Source organism: Eurytemora carolleeae, unplaced genomic scaffold (assembly GCF_000591075.1).
Source record: "Eurytemora carolleeae unplaced genomic scaffold, Eaff_2.0 scaffold535, whole genome shotgun sequence".
In the NCBI taxonomy this organism is placed as follows: Eukaryota; Metazoa; Arthropoda; class Copepoda; order Calanoida; family Temoridae; genus Eurytemora; species Eurytemora carolleeae.
The window spans coordinates 55,873-75,709 of NW_019396437.1; the positions used below are offsets into that span (position 1 = coordinate 55,873).

Consider the following 19,837-nt stretch of genomic DNA (forward strand, 5'->3'; position numbering starts at 1 on the left):
GTCTTTTTTATTCAACAAATTGAAGATTTCTCCTTGACATCATGATCTATTGTAAAAACCTGAAAACGCTGACTATCCCAATGTTTACGTTTATTTAACGATGGTAGGTACTTTCCCAAAGAGGCAACTTTCCAAGAGTATTTTCCCAAGTGGAAACTTCCCAAGTCTGTTCTTTCCACAGCGCTCGGTTCTTTAGTCTGTTCTAGCTGCAGCGCTTAGCCCTCTAGCCCATCCTAGTTCCAGCGCTCGACCCCCCCCCCCCCATTGCAGCCCGGGGCGCCTAACCTAACCTTTAGGAATTTACCACTTGGGAAGTCGCGCTTGGGAAAATATCTTTGGGTAAATACCTAACACAGATTTGACATCTCTATCTATCTAAATATGTAGATTTGACATCTAACTCTATCTATCTAAATATATAGCTTTGACATCTAACTCTATCTATCTAAATATATAGATTTGACATTTAACTCTATCTATCTAAATATATAGATTGTTGTGAACGAGGGCTAGGGACAAGAGTAGATCGAGGTTTACGTATTGTTGAACATGATGCGGGGGGCAGGTAATACATCATCATCTTTAATTCTGTTTCAATGGTATAAATGTAGTTTCAATACATCATACTATTTTCGATAATATCATCCTCATTGCTACGATCAGAAATTCCGCTGTTTAAATCTTATCTACATGTAATATTTTTAATCATATTCAACATATTGGGTTATCCAAAAGAGGTTATAGTACAGATTGTCTACATGCTGATATAACTATGATAGTTAATCATCAAATGTTTCGACAGCCTCGACTTTAAAGCTTTGGTTTTAATTTACCAATTATTTTATACTTTTTGTAGCCCAAGACATATTCATTCTAAAACAGCGACGGTCTTGTTTCTAGCTTAAGTTATAACGAAGTAAAAGGCAAAATACTGTTCAATTTTTTGTATGCCATACAACACTGTAAATATAGAGATTCAAAAGTTTAACTCTTATGGTGGTAATTGCATTTCATTTCCATAAATGTATTGACATATTTTTTACACACTTTACAAATGTAAATGTTTACTTTAGTTTAGACTGCATATTGTAACCCAAAAAAATGTTCAGCGTCTAAAGTTCAAAAAAGTTTTAAATGTTTCCAATATTGTGTTTCAGTCCTAAATATAAACTATTGGGTTTAGAATCATTATATCATTAAAACTTCAAGATTAATATAAATGTTTAGTATTTTTATTGTGCATTTTATACGTCTGACCAACTTTCAACAACGCTGCTAAAAGAAGATTATACTATATCTTTATGATAACTTATTTAAGAATTATGTCAAACAAGCTTGCCTTATTATTACGCTTAAGTTCTCAGATGTACAGTAATATTAATATGTTATTTTATGATCAAAATGCTTCAAGCTGACTATTTTATATTTGTTTGCGTCTAATTAATTATATATTTAATGAAGATCATATTTTGAATTAAAGCATTGGGAATTGCAAATCACAATGCAATTTTATTGAAATGAATGGAATGCTGAGTTTCTTCAAATAAATAATAAAAATAACAAATTATATTTTAATTTTCTAAAGTTTCATATTAAAAATTCATTTTTTAACAATTCAACCGTTGCACCCTGGACTAACCACAGTGATAAACATTCGGTTTCTTCTTTTTGAATTAAAACATGTTTCGGTCAATAATTCAACAATTATTAAACTTACGGATTTTTTTGTTCCATACTTTTCATTTAACACATAGATGCCGCAAAAAAGTCTTTCCGAAAAAGAGTAAACAATTATGTTTAATCAGTCAAATTGGGATCGAAAGTCACAGGTTTCTGGAATATTGGCAGAACTGTTAAATTCACGTGTTTGGATTTCTACCATAAAAGTTTATCAATGAAATTATCGAGGTGATCCGGGAATGATAAAATCATTTAAAATTTTTTATAAATTCACTTTAAGGCGTCGAAATGAAGAACAACAAAAAGAACTGTTTTTAAATTGTAATGTTTAAGGAATGTAAAGATACGATCTATGCCGCTGGGAGTTCCGTTCGCAAGATTTGAAACAATGGCGGCATCTGCGCCAAAGTCGTCTTTGATTCGAGACGATGTTGCGGTGAGTCTAGTAAATAATGTAGTAATTGCATCTATGATATACTTTGCTTGTCTGGCTAAGCCGATCGGACCCAATTTTTTTTCGATTTTCATAAAATCTTGAAATTCCACGAAAAAATGCTTTAAAATCCGCTATTTTTTGTTTTGTTTTTGTTTTATAATCTTTAGAAAGATAAAATGTTACCAATCTAAATAGAAGATGGAAAGAATGCGCCACAAAAGCTGTTTTTAAAAATTTGACGGAAAATATTTGTTTACAGCAACTTCTGCAAAGTAAATATTAATATTTCTTGAATACCAGACCAAGTTACCAACATTTTCACGTGTGTCTTGTTAGTCAAAAAGATTTTATATGGAATACTGTTGTCAAAACGGAGTTAAATTTTAAAGTTGATAAATACCTGGCAGTTTCTATACATTGTATCGTGTTGATATAAAGTTGAACAGTTGCCAACAGTCACACCACTTGACTCTACAATTTTTTTAAAAAGATCAGCCCATGATACTTAGTATTTTTTCATATTCAATGAAATCATGAAATTCAGGCTATAATTCAAGCTGTAATATGGACTTATTTTTTTATCTTCTTTTTTCATTGGTCGAAATTTAGGAATTTTACATTTAGACAATTCTTGGAATTGACAGCGTGGACTTCACTAAAGGGTTAAATCACAAGTTAAAAGCTTTTGAGAAACTTCTTGAGAAATATCATATTCACAGGTATTGTAAAACTAAACAAAAACTGTATTTTTTGTAATTTTTTTGTGCATCCTTGTCGCAAGGGATCATAAGTGTGTCTTCATAAGTTTGTGTCTTATAATAGTTGCATCCATCCCCTCAGTGAGCTTTTCATGTATCAAATGTATTTTGTTTTTAAAACTTACATAATAGATGCAATCTGGTAGGAGCTGACACTGAGTTTCATAAAAGAAAATAAAAACAAATTTAATTTGTTAAACTTGTTTTGAAGTTGAAAATATTTCAAAGCATTAAATTCATAATAATTTCCAGACAGGGTTAAAGAAAACAGGGATTTGAAATCTCTGTAACATAATCTAAAAATCAGTGTTTTGAAATTAAATGGTAATGATTTCTACCTTACAATTTCTGACCGAAAAGAATGTTTTTATAAAGGAAATGAATCAATATGATCCGGTTTTACAAATTCATAAGCCACTTTACAAATTCATAAATCCATAATTTTTGCAGATTTATTTGTATTTCTTCTTCCATGGAATATTTGAAATCACGTCTGTTATTTTATCTGAAACTATAGAGGGAGAACAAGCCACTCTATACCTATAATTATATTCTAAGTGTACAAATGTTCTTTTGTTTTTTATAAAGTATTTGAGAAGAAGGAATATGATCCGGTTTTATTGGTTAAAGTCTTAATACCGTATGCATATTTTTATGTTTTTGTATAAAGAATTGAGAATCATTTGTGCATTTAAGATATAATTTTTATTGATTTTTTATTCACTGGAATTTGATAAATTTAGATCTAATTCCCAGTTTGTTCGAAAATGTAGATTTGATCCAAAACTTATTTTTAATTAAAAATATTTTCTGGCAATGAAAAATAATGAATTGTTTCCAAGAAGTGTAAAATTAGATCTAAAATGTGAAGATCTAAAATGAACAAAATAGCATCTTAAAGCAGTAGGGCTCTGTTGGACTATAGAGATTGGAGAAGGTTAGGGCTTTGGTTAGATGTAAGCAGGGCTTAGGTTAGAGTAGAAATCTTTCCAAGCTGAACCCTACTCATCTCTAACCTCAACCATATTCAATTCTAACTGAACCCTACTCTTCTCTAACAATATTCATCATATGTGTGTATTTACTTAAAAAAAATCAAAGAATTCTTCACAGTTATACTTTAATTTTACTCTAATTTCATAAACATTTAATATGCTGTTTCATATTAATCCAGTCAGCTTTTTAAATAATAAAATATTTTCTAGAAACATTCATTGCAATTGCAATTATTAGAAAAAGTCAGCTCTTGATTGTTAATCAACTTATAACTGCATACAGATTTTTCCAGGCATTCTCGATGTTTCTAGTAGAATTTGACATCTACAAATAGAAAAGGATGTAAACCTGTGGACTGTAGTAGACTTTGACATCTACCATCAGCAAATAGCACTATATTGAACAATTCGGATATTGCAGTACATTAGTTTGTTGGTCAACAGTTTATAGGAAGTCAGTCGCGTTTACACGATTACACATTCTCATCATTTACCTTAATGTAACAACACAGATAGATATTCCTTTTCTGAAGATTTTTAGAAGTTGTGAAGTATTCTTCAGTACCAAATATTGGGCTTCTCTCACTATATATATTTAATAAGAAAGAAAGAATAGCAAATGCCCTCAAGCCCTGCAAACAATATTTTATTTTATCACGTATACTTTGTTTTGAAATCTCAAAAACTTGTTTGATATTTAAAGGGACTGTGAGCGAAATTTCAAGTGACCATCCATGCAAATATGGCAGTGGACCGATACCCTTGCAACCGTTATCTGGTATAATGTATATTGTATAAATAATATTGCAGTTTTTCAACCTTAAACAGTTTTTGAATCTGATAATTCTTAGAGGAGAAATGCGCGAATCCCTTTTGAAGAGAATTCACAATTGAAAATTTTAAGTTTTTAATATTTTAAACATTGATATATATTTCATAATTTATCAGACAACGCTTTTAAGGGTACTGCGTTGTGAATCGGGCATTGTCATATTTTTTTGGATGGTCACTTGAAATTACACTTACAGTCCCTTTAAACTAAACTATGTTTTGTCAGAGGAGCCGTGTCATTGGTTCAGATTTGTTTACCAACAAGAACAGAAGAAGGACAGCAACTAAGGTAAACTTTTGCTTATTTCACTCTTGTATTAGATATTCTTAATCCTGATTGAAAATTATCTCTGTATATCCACTGCTGGCACCTTTGATCTTCTCCTTAATCCTCTCTTTTTGATATCCCTCCTGGATCACGACCAATTAGAGCTCTCTCATTGATTGCGTGCAACATTTTAAAATTTATCAGCTTCTGATTGGCTGTTCGGTTTATGAAATCGACACTCTGATTGGTTGCATTTCAGAGCCTTTCCAGGATATTAATGTACGATAAAGTAATCTGCAGATTAATAAATAGATGGGATCAAGATTGGTATATCCACAATTCAAAAGTCTTCAGCTTTTTTGCGCTTTAATCAAAAGTTCAACAAGGGGTAATTTAGTGAGATTTTTTTCTCTCGATATATACCCATAAAATGCTGTACATTGTACAAAGAAATATCAACTGATAAAAAATTATTTTAGAATATTTATTTTTGAAAATACAAACTTGAAGCTTTTCATGAAGCTTTATTATATTCTTTCAAAGTATTGATCAACCATAACCGTCAAAATGTGAATTAAAAAACTTATTATTTATTTTTGACTACTATTTTCCAGTTAATACAAACTTTCTTCTAGCGGGCATTTTTCAAAATAATATTGTGTAGTAAAATGTCCCTTTAGATATTTTTGATGAAAATTCTTGTTTTTAAATCTATTCTTGTTTACTATTTTCTATTGGAATTTTTAGAATTAAGTTCAAATACAGATTTCCTTTGAACTCAACTCATTCATTGTTAACTTTTAACAAAATCGCTTATTTTCAGGTTAAATTTTTGGATAAACCTTCCCTAATGGGGTCTCGTAAATTTCTATTTAAAATTTGGACCTGATCAGACCTGCTGGACGTTTTTAGGCTACAAACAATTAAAGACAGACAGACAAGTGAAGTTTTATTTTGCTAAATATTTACTCTTGCTAAAAATGTAAACCAAAAGATTTTTTAACACGATTAGTAAAACCATTTTTTGATTTCCGTATAGAAAAATGGTTTTGGTTAATGATTTCGATCAAAGAAAAAAGTTCAAAAATGTAATAAAAGGAAATATATGCATTGTGAGAGATAACTCAAATTGTGAAGCACTTTGAACGTCACAAATCCTTAAATGACTCAAAACTTACGTAAAAACGTACCTGAAACGGACAAATAAACGTACCAAAAAACGTACCTAAAATGGACCTCTAAACGTACTTAAAACGTACCTAAAACGTACCTAAAATGGACCTATAAACGTATTTAAAACGTACCTAAAACGTACCTAAAACGTACCTAAAAAGGACCGAAAAACGATAACCCATCACTACTTATTGACAGATATAACCATAGCTTAATAACGGTACAGATAACTCTGGATGTCGTCTTTTCATGATTTAGAGGTTTTTCGTTCATAATAACCAATTGAGGGAGAGGCCCAAAGGATTTGTGCGCATGCTTTCTGTCTGTCTCGTATTTCAACGCTGCCTGCGCGGAACTCCGCTTCTGCCTCAAGGCCATTGTGAACGAAAAATCCCTAAATCTTGAAAAGACGACATCTAGTTAGGGGATTCAATCGGAATTCCGTTGCGAGGAATGGCGATTAACTGTCTTCGAATTGCGCGGAATTGTACGGAATGGCGCAGAATTGCGTTGGAAACCATACATCTAGTGTTCTATCTGTATCGTTATTAATCTATGGATATAACCTTAATTTTGTTAAGGGAAACTTTAGAGACGATGGTTCATAATATTAACAGTAAATATGGAACTAGTACATGGACTCCTGTACACCTAGGTAAACTCTATTAACAGTAAATATGGAACTAGTACATGGACTCCTGTACAACTAGGTAAACTCTATTAACAGTAAATTTGGAACTAGTACATGGACTCCTGTACACCTAGGTAAACTCTATTAACAGTAAATATGGAACTAGTACATGGACTCCTGTACACCTAGGTAAATTCTATTAACAGTAAATATGGAACTAGTACATGGACTCCTGTACACCTAGGTAAACTCTATTAACAGTAAATATGGAACTAGTACATGGACTCCTGTACATCTAGGTAAACTATATTAACAGTAAATATGGAACTAGTACATGGACTCCTGTACACCTAGGTAAACTCTATTAACAGTAAATATGGAACTAGTACATGGACTCCTGTACACCTAGGTAAACTCTATTAACAGTAAATATGGAACTAGTACATGGACTCCTGTACATCTAGGTAAACTCTATTAACAGTAAATATTGAACTAGTACATGGACTCCTGTACATCTAGGTAAACTCTATTAACAGTAAATATGGAACTAGTACATGGATTCCTGTACATCTAGGTAAACTCTATTAACAGTAAATATGGAACTAGTACATGGACTCCTGTACATCTAGGTAAACTCTATTAACAGTAAATATGGAACTAGTACATGGACTCCTGTACATCTAGGTAAACTCTATCCTAGGGGGGCTTCGCACCAGTCTTCTTACGGAAAAAAATACGATTTCTTTTAGATTTTCCACTTTAAGAATAAAACAGCAAGTTTAAATCATTTTTGTTCACAGAGATCCAAACTACTCTCAAGAAGTGTCACAATGCGTGGCCTTTTTTACCTTACAAACTAAATTTTATTCTTTTAAACATTTAAAAAAGTTAATTTAGTTTCAGTTAAACAAATTATTGGAAAAATTCTCATAGATTTTTGTGTGAGAGCTTGCAACCTTTGAATCACTTATTATCAAACCAAAAGAAAAACTGGTAGTTTTGCAATTCGTTTCAGCCGTTTCAATGAGTTTTGCAATTTTGTTTTTTGCCGTTTTAATGTTTTGAAACCTTAAACAGAAGGAAAGACAAACTATTCAAAAGTACATTTTTTTGAAAATTTTATTTATTCATGATTATTTATTTTATGCATATGTTAACCCGATTTACAAGTAAATCTTCTGTTTATGCATTTAAACCTATAATCTCATCATAGTTTTCCAGACTATTCATTCTCTTCTAAAGGCACTTAGCCCTATTTTTTAAAAGAGGAAATACGGTTTCAAACTAATATAAATTGTGCATGTTCGAACGCAAAAATTGGAATTGTTTCATTTACTTCTTTTAAACAAAAGGTGGACACAGGCACGTTTTCAAATGTTAAATACTAGGGCTACAAAAGAAGAAAAAATGTAAAAATAAAGGTTGTCAGCTTTGCATGGACCCGGAGGTCAAAAATAATTTTCATAACCAAATTCATAACAGACCCCCCTTGAAGAAAAAAAAATAGATTTTTTTGGGGCAAATCGGTCAAGGGCTTTCTGATTTATGTTCGGAATTACAATAATGAACCAAACAGACAGACGAACAGGGTCTTTATGTTATAGTAGTAATTACTACTTAATACATCGACAGAAGCCCAAAGGAGTTACACGCATACCGCGTTGAATTACAAGACAGAAAGAGAGTCTGTTCTAGCCGCGGCGCTCTGTTACCTGGCCTGTCCTGGCCGCAGCGCTCTGCCCAGAAAGTGTATAAACCATTAGAAAGCTTCGATTTTAAAGTGACTAAACGCCATGGCCTTCGGTTTTACGTCACAAACTCACCTATACTTTTTTGTAGACCTAAACATATAAATTTCAAAAATGCAATTGGTTTGTTTCTAACGTAAGTCTAAAAGTAGTAATTGGAAAAATACTGTCTGATATTTGCGTGAGAGCGCGGCACATCTTGGTTTGCAGTGTTCTCTCTTGTAATAACGCGGCAAGCGCGCGTAACTCCTTTAGGCAATTGCCAAATATATATTATTGTATTATTTCTTTTTGTTTTGCAGTGAGCCGTCCTCTCTCCGATCTGGATCTGGCCGGACTTTACAGGAATACTTGAATTAAATATATTAATAACTAATTATTTAGTATTCATTTTTAATGATTTTATTAATAATTTAATTAATAAACCTGCTTGCACAAGCTAATTGGCTTTTAACACGTTTCGGCTGAATTTTCCTTAAAAATTTTTCCTTGTTTCCATCCTTTAAAATTTAAAATTCTAAAGTGCAAAATATTTAGAAAAATTTTGTATTTAATTTTAGAAATTTTAAAAAGTTGAAGAAATAGATAACTGTACTTTTTTGAGAACATTAAATTCTTAAACTTCTAACTCTGATAACAGAGGGGTTTGAAAACAACATTTAGGGGGGGGGGGCACTAGATTTATTTCGGAACAAAAACATCCAGATGAAGGAACAACATTTTTTTAAGATAGTTATTATTCCTGTTTTGCACTAGGTTTTTATTCCCTTAAGTGCTATTGAAGAGCTATTCTAAAATCTCAGGGGGTGGGGGCTACGCCCCTTGAATCCGTCAGATGGGTGCAAAGGTCCCCCTGTATCCCCTTCTACCTACATTATATCATTTTCTATCCTAAAACACGAACCTTACCAAAAAAAATTAAATGTGATGTTTAAAACAAGGCTGTATAAAGATAAATATAGAAAAGAAAATAAATAATTCTATTTCCAAGACTCAATACAATATTGACAATTCTGTACAAAGAAGCAATATAAGAATACAATGAGATATTCAGGAAAGAAATTCAAAAGAAAATAGAAAAAATATCGTTAACAGTTAAATCTTAAACTAGAAAAATACCTTACTTCAATTAACAATGAATCGTAAAAAAACTGATAATGATGATATAATTTCAAATCTTTCCCTCAAATAGGACAATTAAAAAGTAAATAGTAATTAACAATATCTGTTGTAGCTAAAAGTTTTATTTTTGCTTGCGCAAAAAGGCGGAATTTGCGCGAAAAATTCGATACTCCAGGACACGCAATAAATGCATAATTTGCACAACCGGTTTTTCCATTCCACGCGCTGTAGATAGAAAAAGATGTCGTCCGAATCAGGATTGTCTGAAAACCGTTTTGTACTTCACGAACCTCTGCCCTTTTAGTAAAAGTAAATTCAACCTATATGAAGCATAAAGTCTGACTGCGTCAAGGCCGTCAACCTTGTTGCACCGGCTAGTCCTATCCATAGAGCTAGGTACAGTACAAACTGGGACTGGAAAGGTTGACCCGGCTCGGAAATTCAAATGTATTACGGTGACTTGCATGAAAGAGTTGAAAACCTTTGTTAGTTTGTTGATACCTAATTACTACTTTTGAACAATATAAGGCTACTGAAAAACGCACAAAGGAGATAATTTTATTGTTAACATCATAAAATAATTTTAGTTTTTATCATGAAAGAACACTTTATCAAGAAAATTGTAATCCTATTAAACAAAAATTGTAAAATAAAATTGCTCTCCAAAATATTGAAAACTGTCTGAAGGGCCCGGTGTTGCCCCCCCAAAAAAATTTGAAAAAAATGTACAAAAATAATTTTGAAATTTTTTTTTTTGGAAAAATAAAATTTCGAATTTTTTAGCCTATAAGTTATAACACATTTTTTTGACAGATTGTAAATACCTTTTTTATGCTTTGGAACATGCTTTTCAAAAATCTCTTGTTGCGCTGATCCCTAATTTGACACTTGGCAATGTTTACTAACATATTTTAATAGAAAAAAAGTATTTTGAAATTATATATGTCTCGAATGATTTTTTATTTTTTAATAATTTGAAAAGAAGTCGACATTTGAGAGAAAATAACTTTTCTGCATTTTCCATTTTAAGAATACATTTTAAAATTGAATGCACTTTTAATTATGTTGTTATTTTTCTTTGACCTTTTCATTGATTAAAATCAATAAAAAAGATTCAAATGAAAATAGATAATGTTTCAAGTATTTTTGTTTGACCAGAGATGCTGATATAGCACTGATTACACCACTTCGAGACGGGATGAACTTATCAGGTTTGTACCTTTTTTCATAAACAAATAATTTGAGTTTTCGCCAAAAAATTTCTTATCCCTATATCTGTATATCCGGATGGTGTAAATACCAGGATTAGCGTCAGGGGCGTATTCAGGAATTTGCACGGGGAGGGCTTAAATTTTTTTTTCAATGGGGGGCTAAGCTAAAATCTTTTGATTTTACTGGTCCAGGGGGGGCTGAGCCCACAAAGCCCCCCCCCCTAAAGTGAACCAATAGCAAAAACACTTTTGGTACTTAGAAAATAATCCAAGAGAGATTTTTGCACAAAAAAATTTTGTCTTTAGAAATCGATTAAAACTGTTTATTCTATTTTTATCATAAATTTCAATGAATAAATAAAGAGTTTTCACAAAAAAACTTAGCACAAATCGACTCCAAATCTTACCAAAATTGTAAAGATGGAAAAATGGAACTTTTGATTCAAACAATTTTGAAAAATATGAAGAATTTTTCAACAGTATAGATACATTTTTGATACTTTTGTCTAAGATTTGGCGCAGATCTTTTCTACCGGATTTTTTGTTAATAGATTTTTAAAAAATTTTAGAACAGATTAGTATTTATACAAAATATTTTCCAAATAATTTCGTGAAAAAATTTTTTTTGCAAAAAGATTTTTCGGAATGTTTTTTTTGTATGTCCCGACAAATATTTCTTCATTTTGATAATCATATTCTTGGATTATGAAAAAAAAGTTGGCATGTGTAAAATAACGATATTTCCGTTTTTTAATCACCCTGTATATCTAAATTTTTATACTTTGCTCGAAAAAAATTATATTTATATTTAGCATATTGTTAAATTTCCTTAAAGGGACAGACCGGCTATGCAGGGTATAGTTGAAATGAGCATGCAGTGTACAGTGAAACCCTTAATAACGAATACATCGAAAGAATTCATCAAATGTCGTATTCTTCACTTTCTGATAATGTAATGTTGCAGATATTTAGTTTTTTAATTAAATGATTATATGGAACTCTTTAAAAATGTTCCCGCATATTCATGGCTATTTATTTATTTTCGCAAATACTGAAATTTACGAAATATAGTATAAAACTCATTGAAAAAGTGTCAAGACGACATTTGATAAATTCTTCCGATGTATTCGTTATAAAGGGTTTCACTGTATGTGGACAAATTCTTTAGGATTCATTAATTATACATCGTGGAAACGTTTTATATGTCTCAAATGAATCCTTAGTTTATTTACCTTACATAGTCCCTTTAAGTAAGATAAAGAATAATAGTGTAATATCAAAGATTTAAGTTTATACTAAACGATTGTAACCCCTAGTTCCAAATATAGTTAAAACATAACCTGGTTTTGTATTTACATTATACAGTTAACCAGATACAACAACGGATATGACTAAAATTCTAAAATGTTATTAAAAAATCTTGAGGTATTTAACGGTGAAGATGAAACACCATGACCGGAGTTTAAGTAAAAATATGTTTTTAAGATGAGACCCATGCAATACGTAGAACTAGAGAGTACATGAAAATAAGAATAAGTATTATAATCATCCTTGCTTTAGTTCTGAATGACCAGAGAAATTCTTTTTGCCCTTCACAATTGATTTTTAAAATTTCACGGGCAACGCCAGGCAATTCCGCGAGTATGATTTAGACAAAACAGACTCTCTCTGCCTTGTAATTTTACGCCGACTGCGCGAAACTCCTCTGGGCTTTTGCCTCAGGGTTATTGTAAACAAGGTTCATTGAAATCTAGAAAAAACGACATCTAGTGTCCTATCTGATATTTTGTTTAATCTATAGTTTAAGAGATTAAATGTTATTTTTTTTTAGCAAAGGAGTTTGTCTCCTGCAGGATACAGGGGGATAAACCAGGAGTTCTTATTCTCTCTCCTTTCGTAGGAGCTGCAGATCTAATGCAGGTGAGATTTTATAGCTGCAGTACAGGGACAGAATTGAATCAGTTGAAGAGGTCGTTGAACTACTTACCGCCGGTTCAAATTATGAACCATTGATTCAAAGTGAAAGATTCATGAGTATGGTAATTGGAATTTGGAAGTGAATTGGTGATTCAAGATTTTACTGTATAGCCTAGATAGCTCATGTCATCTTCACTATCATAGAGTAATAAAACGAAGAGGTGAAGCTTAGCTCAGATGTACACAACAGACCTCTCTATTAATTGATTATCAGAGCGGTCGGTTCTATACATCACGATATGTTTACGTATCTAACGCTGGAGGGTCTGAATCCATGTATGGGACGCCCCCCCCCCCCATGAGAAAAAGACCTCAGCGAATAGGTATAGGGTTTAAATGCATGTTCATAGCCAAATATTTCAAGGCGCGCAGCTCATTGAAATAAAATTAGATCGATAACTTTGAGTCGAAGGTCGAAAAAAATGCAAAAAAAGGTCGAAAAAATGTAAAAATATTTTTTTGGGTTTAAAACAAATATCAAAGTGTGACACATGTTTCTACAACCATTCTCAAGGGCTTTTCAAAAATATTGTTTTCAGATCTGTAGCTTTAGTCAAAAACAGTTATGGGCTATTTAAGTTTTTTATATACTCCGGTTTTTATCGCTCTGTACCCTCCCTACCTTATGGATAAAAAAGATTTACAAAAAAATCCTTTAAATTTCATTTATGAAAAATCAAAAACATGAGAGGAGAGCCAACCCCCCCCCCGTCTGTTTAGGGTTAAGAGCTCCAGGTCGTCATTGTTGTTTCATCTTTTGTGGGTAACCCTGCACACACTGTCATAAAGAGTTGAAGAGAAGAAACGATAAAAATGTTTGAAATAAGAATGTTTTAAGTTAAATTCGGGCCCTAGAAACTTAATATTTTTGACATAACTTTTTGTTAATAAATTGAAAACCTACAAATTTGACAAATTGTCAAATATTTGCAGTCAACATCATCGAATTCTCTTTAAATAAAGAAAGAAAATCTAAAAGTTGGTCAATTCCATGTAATCCCCCTTTAGAAATACGATCACTCTATATACAAGTGTACAGTGTTAGATACGTAAACATATCGTGATGTATACAACCGACCGCTCTATTAATTAATTAATAAAAAAAAAAAAAGTAAAAAATTATTTATTTATGAAATATAACAAAAACATACAAAAAAATGTGTTTCAGGAGAAAATATTTAAAAACCTCTAAAAGTAGAGGTTGTGGGAATATTTCCCCCCAATTTTAAAAAAATATAAATAATAGGAAAAGGAAAGGAAAGGATAAGGAAAGTTACATATTTATTGTTTACACTATATTTTACATAAAAATTAGTGGTGGATTGTTAGTATTTTTCGACGATGAACTAACAACTTTTAGTTTAGTTTAGATTTATTTGGAATGTTAAAAAAAATAAAAAAAAAGCTTTATGGAGTGTGAAAGTTTAGATCGTTTTTAATAAAATTGATATACTTTCAATTGAAATGACATTAAAAATTCCTAATTTTCTGAAGGGGAGTATGTTTAAAGCCCAAAAAGCTTCCGCTGTGTGACTTATTCTAGGTAACCCCATCAAAAGACGGATAGCTTTCTTTTGCAATGATTCTATCTTATCAATATTTTTGTTTGAAGTTAGCATTAGGAATGTTGAACTAAATTCTAAATGGGAGTGGAAAAAGGAGTAATAGAGCAATTTTATGGTTTCAAAGCTTAAGAAGTTTTTCATTTTTTTCATAGCATAAAGTGAAAAAGTTAACCGCTTGTATACCTTTTTAAAATAGTCATTAAAGTTCAATTTTGTGTCCAGCCATATTCCCAAGAATCTCACTGAATCTGTTTCTTTTATTCGTTCAATTTGGTTGTGTACATCTGAGCTAAGCTTCACCTCTTCGTTTTATTACCCTATGTTCACGATACATACCATGTCCTGTATGCATAAAATGTAGATAAAATGCCTTATTTTTCCCAATAGCATTATGTCCTATAAATAGAAGGTAGTTAAAGTAGTAATCTATATATATATAAATTTGGCTTGCCTGTCTGTCTGTTCGTTAGTTTGTATCAAATAATCGTCAAAACGGCTGAACCGATCGGGTCCAAATTTTTTGTGGGACATCATGTGACCACAGGGAAGGTTTATGAATGAAAATTTTTTTTAAAATGTGATTTACCGACATTGGGTCAAATGTCTATAGGGTCAAACGATAAACTTTCCTGTTTACAATCCCTTTAAACTTTCTTGTTTACAGTCCCTTTAAACTTTAATGTTTACAGTCCCTTTAAACTTTCCTGCTTACAGTCCCTTTAAACCTTCCTGTTTACAGTCCCTTTAAATTTTTCTGTTTACAGTCCCTTTCAGCTTTCCTGTTTACAGTCCCTTTAAACCTTCCTGTCTACAGTCCCTTTGAACTTTCCTGTTTACAGTCCCCTGAAACTTTCCTGTTTATAGTCCCTTGAAACTTTCATGTTTACAGTCCCTTTAAACTTTCCTGTTTACAGTCCCTTTAAACTGTTTACAGTCCCTTTAAACTTTCCTGTTTACAGTCCCTTTAAAATTTCTTGTTTACAGTCCCTTTAAACTTTCCTGTTTACAGTCCCTTTAAACCTTCCTGTTTACAGTCCCTTTAAAATTTCCTGTTTACAGTCCCTTTAAACTTTCTTGTTTACATTCCCTTTAAACTTTCCTGTTTACAGTCTCTTTAAACCTTCCTGTTTACAGTCCCTTAAAACTTTCCTTTTTGTAATCTCTTTAAACTTTCCTGTTTACAGTCCCTTTAAACTTTCCTGTTTACAGTCCCTTTAAAATTTCCTGTTTACAATCCCTTTGAACTTTCCTGTTTACAGTCCATTTAAACTTTCCTGTTTACAGTCCCTTTAAACTTTCCTGTTTACAGTCCCTTTAAATTTTCCTGTTTACAGTCTCTTTATACCTTCTTGTTTACAGTCCCTTTAAACTTTTATGTTTACAGTCGCTTTAAACTTTCCTGTTTACAGTCCCGTTAAACTTTTCTGTTTACAATCCCTTTAAACTTTCCTGTTTACAGTCCCTTTAAACTTTCCTGTTTACAGTCCCTTTAAACTTTCCTGTTTACAGTCCCTTTAAACTTTCCTGTTTACAGTCTCTTTAAACCTTCCTGTTTACAGTCTCTTTATACCTTCTTGTTTACAATCCCTTTAAACTTTTATGTTTACAGTCGCTTTAAACTTTCCTGTTTACAATCCCTTTGAACTTTCCTGTTTACAGTCCCTTTAAACTTTCCTGTTTACAGTCCCTTTAAACCTAAGATGTCGTTCAAAACCTGAGATTTTCAGGTTTTATCCTATACCCCTTTCATTTTTCCTTTACAGTCCCTATAAAGGGACTGTAAGCGTAATTTCAAGTGACCCGCAATACAAAGATCCACAACAGTACCCTTTCAACCTTCGACCGATTGATGATGTCGTACACCGCGTTTTAGAGTGATTCAAGGGATGTTCAAGATATTTTAACAAAAAGAGCTCGTTCTACTCGATGAACATTCACAAGTGTAAAGAGTCTGTTGTAAATCGGGCATTGCCCTTTTTTTGCATGGAGGATCACTTGAAATCACTCTTACAGTCCCTTTTAGGCCATCAGACTCAGTCCACGTATTTGATACATCTTTCATATAAGTTAGATTGACTTGTCTAATCTTTACTACAGGGTCATCTGCACAAAGGTTTAGATTGTACTGAGATGCCAGAATTTATTTAATATATTTTCTTACATACTTCCTTCAGATTAAATCAATTATATAAAGATTTATTAAAGACAGAAAACTAATTTTCACGCTAAAGTGCTTTATTTAGGCCGTCATTTAAGACTCATCTTTTGTGGGTAACCCAGGAGTCTGCCTTAATTATATTACTGGATAAAGTAGAATATCATGTTGCATACAAAAAACAAAATATTTATAAACTTACATTAATGATTTCAGAAAAACCATCCGTATATTATGCAGATATTTTATATCTCTATGTGGAAGTTTGTATTCCATAAATCCCCCTAGAGGCCTGGACAAACCAGGACAAGATGCAAAATGCATTTGGTTTCTTCTATTTGAATTCAATCATGTGCAGTTGGTCTACAAATCAAAAATCTTTACATCCACATGTCGACATTTATCTATGCATAATTGTAATCTCTGTTCGTCTGTTTTTTTGTCCGATCATAACTCAGGAACCCCTGGACCGATTTGCCTCAAACTTTGATTGGGGAACTGGGGAGACCCCGGGAATGTTCTCAGCATGGTTTTGAGATTCTAAGATGCGTGGGTCAAGTTTTTGGAGAAAAATAGGAAAACTCGTAGTTTATGACCTAGCGCAGGTAAACGGCGGGAGTAACTTTGATTACCCTGGGCAACGCTGGGTTATCAAGCTAGTAAACGTATAAAGAGAAAAGGTGAAAAACTACGCTTTATACAGGGTGTCCCAATAAACATGGGAATTAAGAGACGAATGCGAGATCGTCTTTGTCAAGTATTAGCGTTGTGTAAACTAATTTTAATGGTCAAAATAAAGTTACGTGAAGAGAAACAACTGTACTGTGTGACGTGTGTGTTTACACCTAGGAGACGCGGAGTATAACATTCGTTGTAGGCATCACCATTCTTTAAAAAAAAATAATTCACGACGACGATATCAAAATCGTAACCGAATTCTTACGTTTATTGAGACTCCCTGTATGGTAAAATTCTGATCGAACTGTAAAAACCCTTGAAATGTCAAGACAGCTGACCCGATTTTGTTTGGAAACTTAATACCCACAGGAAGTTTATGTGGGCCAGATTTTAAGAATGATGATAGAAAGTTTGTACTCCTTATCATTGGACATAAATGTACATTTAAAGAAGAAGGGAATTTTTGTAGACGTCATTCTACACAGAGAATAAAAATGCAGAAACCAATTAATTTACATTTGTCAAATCGATATTTTAACTTTTATAAGTTCCTTGTGCGAAGTTCAAATATTCAAAAAATATTTAGCAAAATGAAAAACATGACGCAAAACATTCATGAATGGCTTTTTTTGATAAGAAAATTAAAAATGGGTTCGAGAATGTTGAGAATTGTAGGCACAACCAAGTGGGCGATTCATCCTAAAGGGGAGAGGACAAAAATTGTCAAACCTCGGGGTGGGGCATTCAGCTACCACCCCCTAATTCTTCTGAACGGGGGGGGGGGGCGGTATTTTTTAAACGAAAATTTTCAGAAACAGTGAAGGGGGGCGCACAGGGTAAACAGGAGGAAGGGGGCAAAATCCCTCAAACACAGCAAAATAAACATTATTTCACCTCTCATTATATATCACACGGGGGGGGGGGGAGCACCCTCCTTCCCTAGTGACAGTACAGAATTGTATGTTGAGAATACTGGTCTTTACCTGAATCAATTAAAAAAGTATTGACTTTGACACATTTATTAGTATCAGAAAATAAAATCATTTAGTTACTATGAAGTTATTGAATCAGAGGGGGGGGGGGGTCCCTCAGTCATACACAGCAAAACAATTTATTTCACCTTACATTACATCTTACACGGGAGGCCCTGAATTGTATCAAAATCAAATACTTTATTTGAAGCAATTAGAAAAGTATTTAAAAAATTTATTAGTATTAGAAAAAAACAAGTTCTCTGCTGTTTTCTTTCTTGTTGTAGAGACACACAGATGCCGCAACACACAATTGTTCGATGTACAGTATGTACTGTATGTACTGTATGTCATTGTCACCATTCGATCTATACTTTTAATCCCAGATTCCCTTTGAACCCTGATCTCTGACGACGGATTACATCTCTTAAAATACTTCAAAATACTTTAAGATACTAAAAAATTTGATTAAGAAAACCGGAGAAATTGCGAAATCTTTTAGTCTTTTCAGTATCATAGATAAAATGTTTGCAGCATTTTAAAATACTGCATCTACATATTCTTTGAGGTTTCCTTTCATTTAAACCTTTCATGTTGGATATTCAAAAAACGAAAGAATCATAACAAAAAACCAAATTTATAAAAATTTTAGACTTTATAAACTTGAAAACTCTTAAAATAGGATATTTGAAAAATTATAAATAGTTTTGAATATTTCTTACAACATACTGAAATCTGGGTATTAAGACCCTTACCGAAAATATAAAAAAATGTAATCTTTTTTAATATTTTTTTAAAAATATTTTCTGTTAATAAATGTGTATCTCTAGAAAACTTGTCATTTTTTTCTGGATTCTACGTGTTTTATAGACTTAATGGATTACAGTGAGACCTTAAAATAATGAAAAATACGACATTAAAAGAATCTTGTATGTATAAAACAAATCAATTAACAGTGGCTAAAGCTGAGTTCCCAGGCTAGTTGATAAAATTAGTGTTTGCTTTTTTATATTTAAGAAATTTTAATATTTACTCTCAAGAAGTCGAAAAAAATGCATTTTTATTTAATTAAATGTCGTTTTCATTTTTCACAATTTGATTCATACTTTTGGTTGCAGGAGGCTCTTATAGTGAACCCCTACGAGGTCAACAAGGTGGCGGATTATCTCCACAACAGCCTCACCATGTCAGAGGCCGAGGCCGAGGTCAGGATGATCAGCCTTAGGAAAAGAAAATGCTTTTGTTTAAAACCATAAATAAGAATTTTTAAAAACCTGGCTTGCCACAAAAATGATAATTTTACAATTTACAGCTGGAGGGATATAGTCACAAATTCTCCATATCTGAATTAGAGTTTAGATTAAAAAATATGTTTGAATCCGTCAACGAAAATACTTATTTGCATCCTTGAAAAGATTTCGTGCATATTTTCGTGAATTCTTATTATAATTGTTGTTTTAGTTTTATAAATGGAGATTTATGAAACTGATAATTTAGAGTTTTTTATGTTTATTTTGTACATTTTAATGCTTTCAATGTAAACAATTTTTTGCAAGACTACCATAATCCTTTTTTAACCATAATAATTCCTGGTTTTAAGATAACCCAGATTTAAATAATTGTGAACAATCGACTGAA

At 32.1% G+C, this 19,837-nt stretch overlaps 1 protein-coding gene across 1 annotated transcript in view; it reads left to right on the forward strand.

Annotated features, from left to right (window-relative positions):
- LOC111703322 (alpha,alpha-trehalose-phosphate synthase [UDP-forming]) overlaps positions 1–19,837 on the forward strand; it is a 49,718-nt gene that overhangs the window by 12,122 nt on the left and 17,759 nt on the right. Inside the window, exons 9-17 of the mRNA XM_023475228.1 lie at positions 493–565; positions 2,014–2,116; positions 2,741–2,835; positions 4,927–4,989; positions 6,723–6,796; positions 8,823–8,865; positions 10,801–10,853; positions 12,685–12,773; positions 19,318–19,424. Coding sequence (XP_023330996.1) covers positions 493–565; positions 2,014–2,116; positions 2,741–2,835; positions 4,927–4,989; positions 6,723–6,796; positions 8,823–8,865; positions 10,801–10,853; positions 12,685–12,773; positions 19,318–19,424 — 700 coding nt within the window. The remainder of the gene's footprint in view (positions 1–492; positions 566–2,013; positions 2,117–2,740; positions 2,836–4,926; positions 4,990–6,722; positions 6,797–8,822; positions 8,866–10,800; positions 10,854–12,684; positions 12,774–19,317; positions 19,425–19,837) is intronic.